This window comes from Myotis brandtii, unplaced genomic scaffold (genome assembly GCF_000412655.1).
Source record: "Myotis brandtii unplaced genomic scaffold, ASM41265v1 scaffold312, whole genome shotgun sequence".
In the NCBI taxonomy this organism is placed as follows: domain Eukaryota; kingdom Metazoa; phylum Chordata; class Mammalia; order Chiroptera; family Vespertilionidae; genus Myotis; species Myotis brandtii.
Window position 1 is genome coordinate 1,860,850 of NW_005361955.1, and position 18,981 is coordinate 1,879,830.

Here is an 18,981-nt window from a genome sequence, read left to right on the forward strand (position 1 = left end):
CAGTGGTCGGCAAACTCATTAGTCAACAGAGCCAAATATCAACAGTACAATGATTGAAATTTCTTTTGAGAGCCAAATTTTTAAACTTAAACTATATAGGTAGGTACATTGTTATTAACTTAATTAGGGTACACCTAAGGCTTAGGAAGAGCCACACTCAAGGGGCCAAAGAGCCACATGTGGCTCTCGAGCCGCAGTTTGCCGACCACGGCTCTGGAGAGATAGATAGCAAGCGGATGGACAGACAGATTCTTGAGCCAGGGAGCACCATGGCGAACACATTAAGGAACAACTTTTATTCCTCATAAGGTGCCAGTTTCATAAAATAATCTTAACTCAGAATAAAGTCAGGGCATGTGTCCACCAACACGGGGTTTTCAGTGATGCTATGGAGAGGTTCCCACCGTGGCCCCCCCATCCCTGCGTCCCATCCAACCCCAAGCGGTGGGTGGTACTGGAGGCTCCTTATTGTGAGAAATCCGCCCTTTCTCCTCCATGAAGAATTTCTCTTCCTTCCTCCAAATTGGGGCTGTAAAACACATGCTTTGAAGAAGAAAGGAGAACCATGGGCAATTAGGAGGCAGCCTGGTCCTGAACCCATCAGGAAAACCTCAGGGTGCTAATGGCAGTTGCCATGGCAGCAGGTGCTTAAGGGGCCGTCAGAAAGGCTGGGACTACTCTGGTGAGTGACACAGGCGGGTTCCTCAAAGTAGGCTAATGAATGAGGCTCTGCATGGGGTTTGGTCACTGTCCCCAGGTGGGGCCAGGACTCACTGTGCGGCCACTCCCAACTCACCACACCACACCTGAATGCACTAGAGGCACACTCATTTATTTGCCACCCAGGCTCTGCCACCTGTGAACTTTGTGACCTTAGGCACGTTATCTAGCCAATCTGTGACTCAGTTTCTCCCGTCTGTGACTGCTTTGGAGCTACAATGGCTAAGTTGAATAGTTGTAACAAAAACTGGCACCTTATGAGGAATAAAAGCCCATCGAGACTTAAATATTTACTATCTTCCCTGTTCTCCAGCTCCAGTTAGAGACAGTGAGGCCCAGAGACAGGAAGGGTTTGCCTGAGGTCACACAGCAGCTCAGTGTCTCGGCCAAGTGTCTCACACAGCTCTGCCTGGGACGTCGGGGTCCCATGAAGAACTGGTGACAGGAAAACGCATCCATGCTGTCCCCTCAGCAGACTGTCTGCAGGAAAAGGAAGTGTTAACCCTGAGTTCTCGCCCTGTTTCAGACCTTAGATGCCATGTTCTGGTCAGTGCCCACAACACCCCTAGTTTACATTGGCTCCCATGCATAGAGGGCTCCCTCGGGGCCATTCTCTCTCGGCATCCATAATGAGGTAGGGGCAGAGATGCTCCCAACTTCCCAGGTGAGGACGCTGAGGCTCAAAGAGGGAAACAGCTTGTCCATAGTCACACAGCAGCTACAGAGGGAGGGTCAGGATTGACAGCCCACAGACCACCTGGAGTGTGAGGTTGTTTTTTCAAACTAAACCCTGTAGTCAAACAAACATTCTCCTCTAAAGAGGTGAAGTGTCTTTCATTCTGTTTCTTCCTGTCTTCCTTGCATGGGGATGGGGAGTTTAATTGTTCATTCAACAGATATTAAATGAGCACCTACTATGTCACTGGAGCTCCCTTTCCTCAAGGATCTCCCTCCCTCTTTCCTTAACTATGCTTCACAGAGGTTTGATTTGTAGAGTAAGATGCGTCCATCTAAGGTATAGATGCCAAAGTACATTGACAAATCTACTGCCACTTGGGTCAAGATGTAGAACATTCCAGCCCTCCAGGAAGTTCCCCTGTGCTCCTTAGCAGTCACTTTCCCTGCCCCTGCCCCAGCAACCACGGGCCTGGTTTCTGTCACAGATCAGTTTTGCCTGTTCTGGAGCTTCATGTGAATGTTATCAAGCAGTGTGTTCTCTGTCTGGCTTCTTTCAATCAGTATGTTTTGGGCTTCATCCGTGTCATTGTGTGTATCATCAGTTTGTTCCTTTCGATTGCTGTGTGGTATTCCATAGTATAGATGCACCACAGTTTGAAATCCATTCACCTGTCGATAGTTGGGTTGTTTCCACTATTTGGCTATTGTGAATAATACCTGTATGCACCTCCCTGTACTTGACTTTTTGTGGGCACTGCATGTATTCCCCTTGAGTTTTTACCTAGGAGTGCACCTGTGGGGAAGGTGCTCACGTTTTAGCCCACGGTTGTTTTGCTGTCTCGTGGGGGCCAGTGGGGAATGCAGGGTACCTATGCACCCAGTGCTCAGTGATCCTCAGGACAGAAGCTGGGACCAAGACTTGTGTGATGAGGTTTCCTTCTCCCCAGATGAGCGACATGCTCCTGTACACGTATCCCCAGAAGGATGGGAAGTACCGGCTGAAGAACACGTTGGCAGTGGCCAGCATGAAGGTAAATGCCTAATGCTGGGCACTCGGGGGCAGTCAGGGGAGACCCCAGGTGAGCAGAGGACAATATCCCTGCTTCTAAGAGCTCACAAACCATCTGGGGAGAGGGGGGGGTCCTGAGGAACAGTGCTATGTTGTGGGTTACAGCAGGATTATGCTATAGATAGGCCAGGGCTGGGGTTGGGGGTCGGAGGGGAGGAAGAGAGGAATGGTGAGGAGGGCTTCCTGGAGGAAGGGAGCTGAGTCCCATAGAGAGCATAGTCTGTGGACAGGTGGGGAAGGGTGCTTTAGGAGGAGAGAAATGTGTAAGCAAAGGCTTGGAAGGAGAAACAGTATGTGTTTGGAGAATTTTTTTAATTGTGGTAAAATATACATAAAATTTACCATTTTAACCATTTTTAAGTATACAGTTCAGTGGCATTAAGGGCATTCGCATTGTTTTGCAACCATTACCATCATTCATCTTCCCAAACTGAAACTTTGTACCCATCAAGTACTAACTCCCCATTCCCACTCCCTTTTCTCTCTATATGATTTTTTAATATATTAAATTTTGTTGTTGTTGTTGTTAATCCTCGCCCGAGGATATTTTTCCAATGATTTTTAGGGAGAGTGGAAGAGAGAGGGAAAGACAGAAAGAAATATTGATGTGAGAGAAACACATCAATTGGTTGCCTCCTGCATGAGCCCCAACCAGGGCCCAGCTGAGGAGGAGCCTGCAACCAAGGTACATGCCCTTAACGAGAATCGAACCCAGGATTCTTTGGTCCGCAGGCCGATGCTCTATTCACTGAACTAAACCAGCTAGCACTATATTAAATTCTTTATTATATAAGTTTCAGGTTTACAACGTTATAACTTACAGACTAAAAAGTGATCATCCTAAAAGTCTAGTTACAATCCATCACCACAGTTGACCCCTTCATTCTTTTGCTTCCCAAGCCCCTTTATTCTCTGGTAATTGCTAATCTTTCCTCTGTATCTGAGTTTATTATTATTTTTGTTTGTCTTTTGATTCCACATAGAGTGAAATCATATGTTATTTGTCTTTCTCCTCCTGATTTATTCGCATTATACCTTCAAGGTCCATTCATGTTATGACAAATGGCAAGATTTCATTCTTTTTTATGGCTGAGTAATATTCCATTATGTAAATGTACCACATCTTCTTTATTCATTCATCTATCAATGGGCACTTAGGTTGTTCCCATATTTTGGCTATTGTAAGTAATGCTGCAGTGCACATAGAAGTGCATATATATTTTTTTGAATTAGTGTTTTTATTTTCTTCGGATAAAGGGAATGAAGTGGAATAGCTGGATTATGGTAGTTCTATTTTTAATTTTTTGAGGCCTTTCCATACTGTTTTCCATAGTGGCTGCACCAATTGATAATCCCACTAACAGTGTACATGGGTTCCTTCTTTGGCAGCTCATAGAAGTGGAATCACACAGTATTTGTCTTTTGTGAGTGGCTTGTGAGTGGCTTACTTCACTTAGCATTATGTCCTCAAGGCTCATCCATGTTGTAACATGTATTGGAATTTCCTTACTTTTTGTTTGAATAATATTCCATTGTACATATACACCACCTTTTTTAAAAATATATATATTTTATTGATTTTTTACAGAGAAGAAGGGAGAGGGATAGAGAGTTAGAAACATAGATGAGAGAGATCGACCAGCTGCCTCCTACACGCCCCCCAGTGGGGATGTGCCTGCAACCAAGGTACATGCCCCCGACCGGAATCGAACCTGGGACCCTTGAGTCCGCAGGCCGACACGCTATCCACTGAGCCAAACCGGTTCGGCTACACCACCTTTTGTTTGTCCCTTCACCCATGGATGGACACTTGGGTTGCTTCCACTTTTGACTATGGTAAATAATGCCGCTATAATGCTAAATATCTGTTCAAGTGGCAGATACTTTTTAAACAAATGTAAAAAAGATGCCAGCCTAGCTGGACAGTCTCGTGGGTAAAGACAGAGAGACAGGAGGAAGGGGCCCTCGTCATGTGTGGCCTGATGCAGTGTCACTTCATCCCACATACAAGGATGGCTGGAAGCTGATGGAGATGCTTGAGGGCTTAATGGGCAGGAGGGTTTAGGAAGTTAGTTCTGGCAGTGGGGTCAGAGAGGGGGACACTGAGGTGGGAGAATGCAGCGGGAGGTGCAGATGGGAGGGGAACATTGGAGGCATTGTGGGGCCTCTCTCCTTCCTGGAAGCGCTTTTCATGAGGAAGGGGAAGAAAAAAGCACCTTCTCAGCAGGGAGGTTTGTTCTCCTTTGAACCAAAGGATCCACTGAGGAGCCTGTTGGACAAGGGAGTGGGAGAGATGGTCACTGAGCAGGTACTTGTGCAGCAGGATGTCTGGGCCCTGAGAGGGAAACTCCATGGCATTCCTAGGGGTGGGCAGTGGCCAAGGACCATAGACTCAGAGTCAGAGTTGGCAGCCAGGCCCCACCACACACACACACACACACACACACACACACACACGCACAGCATCTGCCATGTCTCTGAGCATCTGAGGAAATTCAGGCTCAGAGAGGGACAGTGGCGGGACCAGAGGAAGAATCTAGTCTGTGGTTGCCCCTTCATGCCCCCCTCACCCCCCTGCTGAGGTGCCCCTGTTGGTTTCCAGGTCAGCCGCCCTGTGATGGAGAAAGTGCCCTACGCCCTAAAGATTGAGACTTCTGAGTCCTGCCTAACTCTGTCTGCAAGGTATGGGGAGGAAGAAGGAGGGAAGGAGGGAAGGACGGGGGTGGGGCGGGGTGGAGGGACGAGGGAGGGAAGGAACAGAGTTTTATAGGTGGGAAAGTTTGGAATAACAAATGTTGGATGTGTCTTTGGTTTTATTTGGGTACTAGAGGCCCGATGCACAAAATTCGTGCAAGGGGCTCGGCCCCCACCACCACAGCTTCATCCGGAAGGTTGTCTGGAAGGACATCCGGTCTAATGAGCATATTATGCTTTTATTATTATAGATCCTTTGCATCAAAGAACTTCTTTTTAGTGTTTCTTAACCATTTGTGAATCACAGGCCACTTTGAGAATCTGATAAAACTGGCTTCTCTCCCCCAAAATAAATGTGCATGGACATAAAATCTTACATAGAACTTTGGGGGTTTCTAGAGCCCTTTTCCTTAAAATTATAATAATAACAATACCTCATGGTTGTAAAACTCTACAGATTATTTGGTCTTTCTAGCAACACGAAAAGTTATGGTGAGTAAAGAATGCATTGTGTGCCTTATTTAATAAATTATCATTACTTTCAGGCTTTCGTGTCTGGAGAGAAAAAACAATGAGTGAGCGTTCCCTGGTTTGGGGTTCAGCCTTTCTCTCAGAACCCTCTGTTTTTTCTCCAGGCCCTCAGGATGCCCAGGGGTCCTTCCTTGCTGGCTTTAGGCAGTGAAAGAGGTTCACCCCCCTCACCCTCCACATTACCCTCTCCCCCACCCCTGCTTTCCGGGCAAGGCCAGCTCCAGCTCAGAAACCAGGGAGGCGTGGCTCCTGCCAGGACCTCACTGGGCATGGTGGGTGGGACAGGTTCCCAAGGCTTGGGAGTCTTCCCTCTCAGGTGTGCGTGACCCAGGGTTGGCAGCCGTGCCCAGTGTGGGGTGGAGGTTCTGGTGTGGCATGGGATGTGCACACACTGACCCACACGCTGTCTCATAGATGTATTGGTCATTAAGCCTTTATGAGCCACTCCTCATGGCAGGTTCTGTGCTGAGGACACATGTGATTTAAGCTTTGATTTGCTTGGGGTAGGGGGAGCCCACATTCTGGGTAGGAGTTATGAACTGGTTACAACACAGAACATAACTGTATTGTATGTTCAGGTTATGTTCCTGAATTAATAGTGGTGGTGGCAAGAGGAACCTGCATTGGGCACCTGCTGGGTCTCAGGCCCCTCCTCTGACCCTTATCACCACCCTTGGAGGTGGGCCTTGCAGCTCCTCCCATGCTTGGGGAGTTGAGGCCTAGAGACGGGTCACACAGCTCATGTGAGGCAAAACTGGGGTTCAAATGCACGCCTGTGTGATCCAGAGTGCTTTTCCACTTAGAAATTCCAAGGAGTGACCCCATCTGCTGGAATGAGGGGAGGCTTCCTAGAAGAGGTGATGCCTGGGTGGGGTTCCATGGCCTCTTCTCCCCTCATCTCCAGGTAAAATCAGAGACCTGGGGAGACCCAGGGTATGGTCTCTGTTTGTCCAACCATCAGGTGAGGGTGGTGACAGGCCAGGCTCAGCCCTTCAGATGGGGCTGCCCATCTCTTGTAGGCAGGGACACTGCTCTTTGGCCAGTGGACTCAAGAAGCCACTGTCACTGACAGGCCGGTCACCTCCCTGCTAACCCAGACATTTCACACTGAAGCTTCCAGGGACAGTGGGACCCATACATCTCCTTTTAGGGACATGGCATCTGGCTGGCCGCCACCCTTTCTCCCTCCCGGGCCACACTGGTCCCTTCTCCGGCTGAGCCTGCGTACTTTAGTGTATGATGGAGCGACACCTAGTGGGCCCCGCAAGAATTAGGCAGCTCTCAGCCCAGAGCGGCTGTCACCACCTTCCAGGCACAGAGCCGGAATGTGGGAAGTCAGCTTGTTGGATGAGTATCTAGGAAGTGAAGTGAGAAAGTGGGGGCAGTTGGAGTGACTGAGACCTTGGCCTTTTCTAGCTTCTATCTACCCTTCTCCCCTGCCCCCTGCCTACCCATACCTCCTAAAGTGTGGGCCCCTCAGAGCTTCCCTCCCGAACACCCCTTGCTTTGCTATTGCCAAAGTCCATCTACATCCCACATGTCATTTCATCCCCACAAAAGCCTTGGGAGTTAGAGGAAGAGTATGGACACTCCTATGTCGCAAGTGAAGAAGGGGCCTGGGGGACCGCAGCATGCCCTGCCGCCCTGCTAGCAGGTGGAGGCGCTGAGGTGCGAGCCTAGGCCTGTCTGGCAGGTGGCCCGCACTTGCTGGTGGGATTTCAGATGCCAAGAGGTTCAGGCATGTGTCATGGGCAGGGGGCTGCCCTGGACTTGGTCCCCTCATGCAATCGCTAACTCCAGTTTGTGCCCACAGCTCCTGTGCAGAGCGGGATGAGTGGCATGGCTGTCTGAGCAGAGCCCTCCCTGAGGACTATAAGGCCCAGGCTCTGGCTGCCTTCCACCACAGCGTGGAGGTGAGTGGAGGCCCTGGAACACCAGCCACACGCCTAGGAAGACTTGCAGGGCACTGGCTCCTCCTCCTCCTACCTACCTCTCCTGCCATATTCCCACCGGCTCAGGGCAGTCACTGTGCAACCCCAACCTGGAGCACAGCACCTCCTGTTGGCTGTTTCTAACTCAAGATCAGCTTCGGGAGGATACAGGATGGGGAGGGGGAGGCTACAGAATTAGAATGCACCCTGTCCCCCACACCCATCCAGCTGGTCTCCTGACCACACTGCTTGGCCCCATTCTGTTGCTCTAGATACGAGAGAGGTTGGGGGTCAGCCTGGGGGAGAGACCCCCCACTCTGGTGCCTGTCACACATGTTATGATGTGCATGAACTGCGGCTGCGACTTCTCCCTCACCCTGAGGCGTCATCACTGCCACGCCTGTGGCAAGGTGAGTCACTCCGTTGGGGGGAATGTGTGCATGGGGGTGGCATGGGGTGGGGATTCAGGGGCATCCAGCAGCTGCTGCGTGCCAGCCCAGAGAGAGGAGTGTTCACACCAAGCCTGCAAGGTAGTTAATGCCCATTTTACTGGTATCTTCAAACCATGGTGCCCAAGCCTAGGCCCCTTCCATAGCACCACTATGCTCCCAAAAGAAAATCACAGCATATGTGGTTATTGTCCTCGTAAAAAAACAGTATCTATTGTGGTTAAGGGCTCATCAGAAAAAGAGATAAGCACCTGCACAGAACTCTATGCAGCTGCACTGGAAAGGCAGGGTGACCTGGCACAGTCCCTGGAGGAGGTGGGGGCTGTAGGCGGAGGGGTGAGGATGCTGGCCCTAAGCATGTGCTGAGATGAGAACCGCTCCAACATGCATCCCCAACTGGGCCTGCAGATCGTGTGCCGGAACTGTTCGAGAAACAAGTACCCTCTGAAGTACCTCAAGGACCGGATGGCCAAGGTCTGCGACGGCTGCTACGGCGAGCTAAAGAAGAGGGGCGGGGACGTCCCAGGCCTGATGAGAGGTAACCTGGGACCACCCTCACCTTTCTTCCAGGTGGCCCATGTGGCTTCTCCCTGGCCTGTGGTTGGTGCCCGAAACCACTTTCCCGGGAGGTGCAGACAAAAGCAGCCCTCGAGGAGGAACTAGGGGTTTAAACTCACACCTGGGGCACCATTTCCCAAAATGCTGGTCCACAAAAAATTGAAAGGTGCTCCCAGAAGAAGGGTTCTGTGGGCAGCTAGGTTTGGGAAACACTGGGTCAGTGCCCCTCAGTGATGGGGATGGTAAGCGGAGAGCTCACATTTACTTTGCCATAGCAGCCTCTTTTCTTCTCGAGAGTGTTCTGTAGGCCTGTTTTCTGTGGGCCCTTTTTGGGGATAAGGATTGTGAGACGGGTCACAGAGTTGAGGGTCAGGGAAGGGCTGAGGGCTCGCTGACAAAGGCGCCTGCGGAAGCTGAGCTGGCTCTTGAGAGACTGTGCTCAGGGACAGGCTTTGCCCAAGCAGGGTTGGGCTGGAGGGAGAGCAAGTGTGACCTGGGCCTAAAACCAAAGAGTTCTCTGGGGCAGCGGGGCCATCGGAGCACAGCCCAGCCCAGCCCCTGCCTCCTGGAGACTTGGAGAAGCCTTCCCTCCCTGGCCCCAGGGCCTTCATGTCAGCAGAAGGGCGTTGCCCATTTTTCTGGTCACACTTAGACCCCACGGTGAGGCTGGTTCCCACCTCTGGAAGGAGCGGGAGCTCCGATTTACAGGAATTGGCGTGCCTGTCCACGTGGACGCTTACCTCCCTTCCCCCGTAACCTGTCTTCGTTACAGAGAGGCCAGTGAGCATGAGCTTCCCTCTGTCCTCCCCCCGCTTCTCGAGCAGTTCCTTCTCGTCCGTCTTCCACAGCATCAACCCCTCGACCTTCAAGAAGCAGAAGAAAGTCCCTTCGGCCCTCACTGAGGTAAGGCAGGTGGGGCTACCTGCGTGGACATCTTGGGATTTGGACGGTTCATGGTCCTCCTCTGTGAACAGTGTCAGACCCCCTTCCCCTCCCTGACTGGGCTCTTTGGGACAAAGAGGACCCCTAGTGGGAGACATTCTGTTTATAAGGACAGACTCACCTAACAAGGGAAGGGCCTGTCTCCTGGGCATGACTGAGAAGATGCCTGCTTGGTGGCAGAGGGCAGGACTCAAAGTGGTTGTAGATGGTGTTGGGAGACATCTTTCACATCCTTCTCTCTGACTTTCTTGCCCAACTCTCTTTCTTCCTTTCTCTCTCTCCTGCCCCATAGCCTAGACCTAGTCCAAGAGTACTGCACAGACCACTGGGGCTTTTCCAACTAAAGCAGCTACAGCGCTAGCTTAGGTCTCCCATAGCAGGCTGTGCCATCCTCGCACCCTGGGGGTCCCAAACAGGCTCAGGTGGTGAGCCCCCTGGAAGCTGCAACTCTTTGCGGGAAACCTCAGAATTGGCTAAACTCAATTCCATCCTGCAAATAGGACTAGACTTTATACGTCTAAATTCTAATCACAATCACAAACAAATGTATGCCCATGAATATACAAGCTGTTGAAAGAAGTGTGATCAGCTGTTTCCAATTTTTTTCATTAATATTCATTAGCAAGTAGTAGGTGGCAAGGATTTAAAAGTATTAGGGGATGAAAAATTTAAATGGGTACAGTTCTATCCATTAACTTAATTCCTTTTGCATATTAAAAATCTTGGGATTAACACATACATGGTAAAAAAAAATTTTTTTTCAAAAAAGCATGAAAGAATATATGATGAAAGTAAGTTTCTCTCCCTCTCCGAACTCCTTCAGTCCTACCCATCCCAGGAGGTAACCACCATCAAATTTCTCATGGATCCTTCCAGAAATTTTAATGCATCTACATAATGAATATGTACAATTATAGATCCTCTTTTTTACCCAAAAGATAACATATTATACTGAATCTTCATTTAATTTCTCTTAGATATTATTTCCCATTTGCTCAGCCATATAAATCTCACGTTTTACATTGTATGGTTATACCATTACTTATTTAACTAGGCCCTTCCCATAAAACCAGGAAAGTTCACCCTGTCACTCCTCCCACTGTGCTGGTGGTCTGCATGAGTCAAACTCATAGAACCTGAGTGTTCCATGGGGACAGAGTTTGAGAACCAATGCTCTTACTCTTCTAGTATCAGGCTGCTCTGATCCTGTTGCCACATGGTTCTGACCTAGCCAGCCCCTTGCTAATTTTCGCCCAAAGTGACAACCTTTTTATTATCCAGCAAAGCCTGCACTCAGTGGGATCGGCAGTAGCCCCAGGAGACATGTGCCCCAGTCTCCTGCTGTGCTCTCCCCTTCCCCCACCTCACCAGCAAGACCTGTTCCCCATGAGAAAGTCTACAGAAAGCTGCCTCCGTCTGTCCACACTGCCTTTCTCTCTGTGAGATGTTTCAGCACAGCAAGTGTGTGTGGGAGTGGGGTGGGGGGAGCCCATATCTGGTATAGAAGTCCTGGACTGTGGTGGGCAGGTGTCTTTCCTATGCTTCTCCAAACAGCCAGAACTGGTTGTGGCTTCCATTCCCTACACCAGCGGTCGCCAACCGATGAACCGCAGACCCACTGGTGGTCCATGAGGTCCAAAAGGTTGGCGACCGCTGCCCTACACTGGAGTTTGTTGACCTCTGGAGTATTTGCTGAGAGATTCAAGTTCTTATTCTCTTCAACTAAACAGGGATTTGACCTTTGGTGGACCTCTCCATTCCTCTGAGCCTCAGTTTCCCCATCTGTAAAATGAGAAAGTCAAATGAAATTATTTCTTAACCTGGCCACAGTGCTCTAACAGTAAGATTATTATTTATGGAGCACTTACTATGAGTCAGTCACTGTAGGTCATCTGTTTTATGTCATTTGATTTCAATTTAATAAGGAAACTGAGACTTAGAGGAAGTAAGTGAATTGCACAGCGTTACCTGTCAATAAACTGGCAGCACCTGGACTGGAGCCCTAGATTGGTATTACTCCAAGCCTGTGTTCTTAACCCCACATAAAGCCTGTCCGACAGACGACTAAGAAGAAGGGGAGGAGCTAACACATCCCATTAGACAGGAGATGATAAAACCTTTAGGTAAACAATACAAAGAGGATCCCTCCTTAAATGCAAGAAATCAATAAGCCGAAAACTGTAAGAATCGGTTTTAGAAGGAAGAAAACCTTTCCTCCAGGTATCAGTTTTGTAATGTGGGGGTTTGGGGCTTGGGGAGGACCAGGAATCTGACACACCACTAGAGGGCAGCACTCCTGAAGACAGTTTTTGACTCTTGGGTCTTCTCAGTAAAGCCTGTGTTTCAAACCAAGGTACTGTTTTGCTGCCTTTGAGGTGCTGGATGGATCCTGAGGCCTCATCCATGTCTCAGACTTCAAAGCTGTATAAACAATGTGCTCACTGTTGTGCATGTCATTTTGGCTCTGTCTGAACTGTGCCCTCCACCACCTGGTGCCGACCACTGTGCTTCCCTTCTGCCAGGTGGCTGCCTCCGGAGAGGGCTCCGCCATCAGCGGCTATCTCAGCCGGTGTAAGAAAGGCAAGAGGCACTGGAAGAAGCTCTGGTTTGTCATCAAAGGCAAAGTGCTCTACACCTACATGGCCAGTGAGGTAGTGGTGGTTCGCGCTTCCTCTTCTCTCTCCTGTGAAGGCTCGAAGGTTAAGCTCGAGCCTGAGAATGTTCATGTGGGGTGTGCACCACACCCTGTCACCTCAGGGCAGTGTGGGGCCTGAATGCTCGTCCCAATTCCCATGTCAGACAAGTCTTTATTGAGCAATGCCATGTGCTGAGCATTGCTGTGGACACAACTGCGTGTCCATCCCAGATCGAAGGAATTTGCCGTTTCTGTGTGGAGGGAGATAAGGCAGTACAGCATGCAGACCTGTGCACCAAGGTATTTGAATGTCACAGGCCCAGCATCCCGTACGAGCCCAGCACTCTCCAAGAGAAAGCGGCTTTCTGCTCTCCACTTTGTTTAGGACCAAATTCAACAGGTTGAAGGAAACTACCACACTCGTTGTGCATTTCTTTTAACAGGGAACTGCATTGCCTCGTAGTAACTCTTCTGTTAAGTAAAACTTGTTTATATTTTTATAGAACATCTTACATTTACATTTTCTAAAATATCGGAGAGAGGGCCTTGGGAATCAAGCCTCCTTCCAGAGTAGATAGGTATGGGCTGTGTTTCTGCAGCAGGAGGCTGTCTGGTCCTGACCTACGCTGAACTGTAGGATAATGTGAAAGATTTCCATGTCCAGGCCCCACCATCTGGTGGCTCCCACAGGCTAAATAAATCCGCTTTGAAAATGGGACTTCAATGCATTCTGCCCAGCTGCAGGGGGTGGGTGTCTCACCCCATGAGGATCTGCACAGAGCACAGGGCTGACCCCTTCCCCTGACCACAGATGCAGATGCTGGTGAATGAGCAAAAGCAACTTCCTTCTTCAGGACCTAAAGCTTCCCTCACAAAGGACCCTCAGCCTTGACGGCTGCAGTCGGCACTGTCCTCAGGTGTTCCAGAGGCAAGCGGGGACACGGACCTATAGAGGGGACCCCCGGGCCTGAGTGACTTGGGTGCTGTGTGCGGTGGGCATTCCTCGAGGGGGTCTTTCACTCGCATGTCCACAGATGCGGCTTTCTATGCTGGGGAGAATTTTGATCTTTCCAGGACAAACTGAAATATGATGTACTATCCTCTGCAGCCCAGGGCAGCATCTACCTGAGCAGGCATTCCACAGGACACCACAGGGGTTCTCTGGAAACAGGGTTCGAGGGAACCCTGGGTAGGCAGTGAGGGGGACTTCCTCACAGACATACTTCTGAGAATCTCTCATATACGAGGCCATGTCATGGATCTCTTAAGACGTGGAGATTTCCCAAGCTGGGCAGACCATAGGCCATTCCTCATAGAACATCACATAGAAGTGTTGTTGCACAGCACACACGTTGGGAAGAAATGCTGGCTTAGATGAACAAAGGCTAGTGATAATTAAGTAACCACCAAAGAGAAGGTGAGTCCTATCTGAAAATGGAAAACCCAGTCTTTAGGTTCTGAGCAACAGTTGTCATGGAAGTAACATCATAAGTTGATTTTAAAAGATGAATTTAATTTAAATATGCTTCCAAAATAGTCTTCCAGAGAGGAACTTGTATAATTTCTCAATGAGCATATTCTAGTGTTAGGGCCAGCTTTAAATTCCATCAAAGAAAAAAGGTTTGATAATGTGAATCACTGACTATACTACTGTGAACACGTCATATACCCTGAACTGACCAAAGTCAATGAAACTTGCTGTTCAGTGACTGTCCTGGGAGAAAGTGACTTTATAAATATAAAGGCATTTTTTTCTTTTTTCTAACATCTTATTATTTAGTTACTATATTTGCTATTTATCAATATAAAAATTTCAAACATAAAGAAATGGTGAAAGAATTTTCAGTGAACTGTCATATATCCATGAACTAGATTATGCAATTAACATTTTACTGTATTTCTTTGATCAAGTGTCTGTTTATTCATTCATTCCTCTTCCTTTTTATTTTTTTATGCTTTTCAAAACGTACTTCCCCCTATTTATGTTTTTTCCTTTTGAGGTACAATTTACATATAATGAAGTACACAAATAGTGTATTATTTTATAGGTTTTGATTATGCATCCATCTATAAACCCCACCTCATCCATGTCCCAGAGGCAACACTGATTTTTTTCCACCATAGATTCGTTTTGCCTCCTTTAGCTCTTCATATAAATGGAATCACGTGGACTTATTCCACTCAGCCCAGTGTTTTTGAGATCCAATCATGTTGCATATAGCAATAGGTCATTCCTTTTTATGGCCCAAGTAGTCTTCCATTTTGTGAATATACCAGTTTGTTTATCCATTCACCAGTTGAAGGGCATTTAGGTTATTTCCAGTTTGGGAAAATTACCAATAAAGCCACTTTAAACTTTTACATACAGGTTTTTGTGTGAAAATAGGATTTTATTTCAGCTTGGATAAATGCCTAGGCTTGGAATTCCTGGATCATAGAAACTTAGGTGTTTGTGGTTTATAAGAAACAACCAGACCCTTCTCCAAAATGCTGTACCAGTTTACACTCCCCTCAACAATGTATGTAAATATGGGAGTTCTGGTTGCTCCACATGTTGGTATTGTCAGTTTCTAACTTTGGCCATTCTGGTGAAGGTATAGTATCTTATCTCACTGTGGTTTTAATTTATATTCTCCTAACGACTGATATTTTTTATGTGCTTATTGGCCATTTGTATATTTCACTTTGAGAAGTGCCTGTTTAGATCTCTTGCCCATTTTCTAAAGTAGGTTGTCTTCTTGTTCTTGAGTTACAGTTCTTTATATATCTTGGATACCAGTCTTTTGTTAGATAAATGTTTTATGAATATTTTGTCTGTGACTTGCCTGTTCATTTTCTGAATGAATGAATGAATGAATCTTTTGGTGAACAGAAGTTTCTATCTTCAGTAAAATGTATATTTTCCTTTATGACTATTGCTTTCTGTCCTAAGAAACCTTTGTCTATTGAAAGTAGCAGTTATTCCCCTGTATTTTCTTCTGAAAACATTACTGTTTTAGCTTTTACATTTAGGTCTATTTCAAATTAATTCTTGTGTATGGTGTGATGTAGAGGTTGATGTTCATTTCTTCCCATATAGATATTCAGTTGTTCTAACACCATTTGTTGAAAAGATTTTCCTTTCCCTATTGGTTTATTTGGATGTATTTGTCACATATTAAAGAACAGAATAAGTGTGGGTCTACTTCTGGGTTCTGTATTCTGTTTCACTGATGTATTTACCAATCTTTATGCCAGTACCATGCTGTCTTAATTACTATAACTTTATAGTAAGCCTTGAAGTCGGGTTGTGTCAGTCTTCCAACTGTGTTCTTTTTAAAGAATGTTTTGGGTATCCTAGGTATTTTGTGTTTCCATATTAACTTTTCAATTTCTATTTTAAAAAGCCTGCTGAGATTATGAGAGGGATTGAATATATAGATCAATTTGGGGAGAATTGGCATCTTAACAATATTGGCATCTTACAATTCATGAACGTGGTATTAATTCTTATTTATCTAGTTCTTTAATTTCTCTTTTAATGTTTTGTTTTTAGTATGTAGGTCTTAGACTTGTGTTCTTGCATTTCTGTTAACTTTATACCTAAGTATTTTATTTTTTGGGTGCAATTTTGAATATAATTTATTATTTTCTAGTTGTAAATAAGTTTTTTAATGATTATTCTTACTAAACTCATTATTAGTTATAGTTGTTTTGTAATCAGTCGTGTCTTTGTAAGCGCAGATAGTTTTACTTCTTCTTTTCTGATCTTTATCTTTTAGTTTTTTTCCTGCCTTAATACAGTGGCTAGGACCTACACAACAGTGTTGAATTTCATTGATAAGAGTAAACACCCTCTTGCCTTGTTCCCAGTCTTAGGGGAAAAATATACGGTATGTCACTACTAAATACGATGTTAGCTGTAGGTATTTTGTAGATGCATTTTTGTCAGATTAAGGAAGTTCCCTTCTACTGCTAGCTTGCTGAGGTGTGTGTGTGTGTGTGTTTTGTTTTTATCATGAATGGATGTTGAATTTTGTCAAATAATTTTTCTGATCTAGCAATCTTTGAAAATTGATTTCCCTTTATACACATCTTCTCCCCTCCCTTCTCCTCCCATAACCATTCTAATGTGCTTAATTATATCTCGTTTATATGTGGTTTAATAAAATTGTATTATGAACATGTATTTTTTTCTAGTACATAAATGTGTGTATATAAAAATATCTTTATATATTAAAGCTCTTTCTTTTTCCACCAAGCACTATGATTTTAAGGTCCATCTAAGTTCTCTGGGTACATCTCATTGCACCTTTATAGCATATAGACACCCTGGGTGCTCCATCCTGAAGCCCTGCGAATGAAGGCATGGGCAGTGAGTACAGAATGTTATCAGAAGTAACTCGAGAAAACTAGCTGAATCACTAATTGAATCAGCGGAAAGGGGGTTAGAAGGTGATCATGAGTCCAGATTCTGGCTCTGCCCTTTACATGCTGTGTGATCTTTGGAAGTTATTTACCATCTCTGAGACTCAATTTCTTCTTAGAATGGAGGTGACATTTTCTATGATTGCTGCGAAGATTAAACAAGATAATGTGAAGGTGAAAATGCCTGGGTCCTAATAGGCTGTCACAAAATGATGTTTCTTTTCCTCCTTATGTCTGATCTTGGCAAGAAGTGGGGGTGAAAAGTATGTGTGAAGTTATTTCACTGTGTCCAAGGCATGTCCCAACAGAAAGGCTCATCGTGCACCTCAGATTGGAGGTATCAGTGAGCGCTGAGCTGGTAACTGTGTGTAGTGCCATATTTAATACCAGTTTTTCCTCTGCCCTCTGCAGGACACAGTGGCCATGGAGAGTATGCCCCTGCTCGGGTTCACCATTGCCCCAGAAAAGGAGGAGGGCAGCAGCGAAGTAGGGCCTGTTTTTCACCTTTACCACAAGAAAACCTTATTTTATAGCTTCAAAGCAGAGGATACCAATTCAGCTCAGAGGTAATCAAAATAACTAATCATGTATTTCCTTGCCTCTCATTCAGAAGAAAACAAGTTGTTACCCAGGATTTTGGTTTCTGTTCTCCTCCAGCCATCCTATCCCATCAAGTCCCTTTGGGCCACAGCAGAGCAGCCGAACTGCCTATTCTTAGTTGTGCAATTTTATTTTATTTTTTTATAATCCTCACCTGAGGATATTTTTTCCGTTGATTTTCAGAGAGTGGAAAAAATACTCCATTGATTTTCAGAGTGGAAGGGAGGGACTAAATGTGAGAAAGAGAAAGAGAGAAACATCAATGTGAGAGGGACACATAGATTGGTTGCCTCCCACACATGTCCAATCGGGGTGGGGCCAGGGAATCAAACCCTTCAGGCCACAAGCCGACACTCTACCACTGAGTAACAACAGCCAGGGCAGTTGTGCAATTTTTAAAGATTATGATTTATTCGTACAGGCATGCGTTGATTCAGCAAACCTTTGTACTGTGTTCCAGGCCTTTTGCTAAATGCTGAGAAAACAAATAAATATGAATATGACATGGTCCCTAACCTTAGGCTAATACTAATAGAGTCTAGTCACTTACAGAGTCACAGGCACAATCACGACACCAAGTGTCTCCTCTCTTTTGTTTTATAGGTGGATCGAGGCCATGGAAGATGCAAGTGTGTTATAGCAGTTATCAAGCATGTGGACTCAGAATAAACTCTTAGGTTGATGTGTGGACCCATCCAGAAGCCAATTCGTGTTGCTACTCATCTGCACACACATTGGATTCAGCATGAGGGCCTGACCTTTTCTGCTGGAACCCCCTCACTCACACCTTCACAAGTGGAGCCCTTAAGGGATATTTATGGACAGTTCCTTATCTGTCTCCCCATTCGCCACCCTGTCCCACCCCAGCATAACCGATTTCCTTACCCAGTAGTGAGTAAAAATTCAGTAACTTGAAGACATGGAAACCAATAGAAAAGTACATTTTAGAAATGCAGGCTTTTTAGTAGAAACAAGCTTTTTCAATTTTTATTCCTAGTAAACATTGTCACCTTTCATATTGTTGATTTCGGTGCCTCAGGTGAAACAAGAAACAACCAGTAAATAACAACTACTCTCATCAAAAGCACTTTATTGTTTTACTGAGTTACAACCTCCAGTTTTATGTTTCCAAGTGATTTACTTAAGTAAATAGCAGATGGAGTTCTGTGGACTAATTCGCCACCAGTACGCAACAAGGGTGTATGGAAAATTGACTTGTGCAAACCTGGCTGTGGCGACACTCGGAGGGAAGGGTCCTCCTCGGACGGTGCACGTCACTGGATAGGAAGGCGAGGATTTCCTCCTCCATTTGATCCTGTGACCTGTATACTGACACAATGACTTAGCAAAGGATGGACTCCCTCTTTCCCACAGCATCCTCATCACTACACCAGTGCTGGAAGCTCAGCTGCTGGCAGATCCGGCCCTTGCCCCGGAGGTCACTGCAAACCCTCCAGAGACAGGGTCTGCTTTAATTTATTGTGTGCCTTCCTGAATCTTACCCCACACGAGCCGACAGTGTTATGTTTATGAAAACCTGTTCTTATTTCGACATGGTAATCCTTTCTGTATTACTGAAACCTTGAGAGAGAGAAAATAAGACATGAGCAGCAGGTGAATTCGTGGTCTAGGCCAATGGCTCTGGGCACAGTGAGGGAGCACAGAAGTAGTGGCTTGAAGATACTCTCTAGGTGCCTGGGGCTCAGTCACCTCCTGCTGATGACTGCTGCTCATTATGCTGGAAGTATTTTTACATAAAGCAAATTG

At 46.4% G+C, this 18,981-nt stretch overlaps 1 protein-coding gene across 2 annotated transcripts in view; it reads left to right on the forward strand.

Moving 5' to 3' along the window:
* The window catches only part of FGD5 (FYVE, RhoGEF and PH domain containing 5), a 114,793-nt gene extending 96,495 nt beyond the window's left edge, over window positions 1–18,298 (forward strand). For both annotated transcript variants that reach the window (XM_005870020.2, XM_014542714.1), the window contains exons 13-21: window positions 2,346–2,429; window positions 5,070–5,149; window positions 7,506–7,605; window positions 7,896–8,033; window positions 8,481–8,610; window positions 9,403–9,533; window positions 12,095–12,223; window positions 17,026–17,180; window positions 17,818–18,298. In XM_005870020.2, coding sequence (XP_005870082.1) covers window positions 2,346–2,429; window positions 5,070–5,149; window positions 7,506–7,605; window positions 7,896–8,033; window positions 8,481–8,610; window positions 9,403–9,533; window positions 12,095–12,223; window positions 17,026–17,180; window positions 17,818–17,854 — 984 coding nt within the window. In that variant the 3' untranslated portion in view covers window positions 17,855–18,298. The remainder of the gene's footprint in view (window positions 1–2,345; window positions 2,430–5,069; window positions 5,150–7,505; window positions 7,606–7,895; window positions 8,034–8,480; window positions 8,611–9,402; window positions 9,534–12,094; window positions 12,224–17,025; window positions 17,181–17,817) is intronic.
* The last annotated feature ends 683 nt before the right edge of the window (window positions 18,299–18,981 follow it).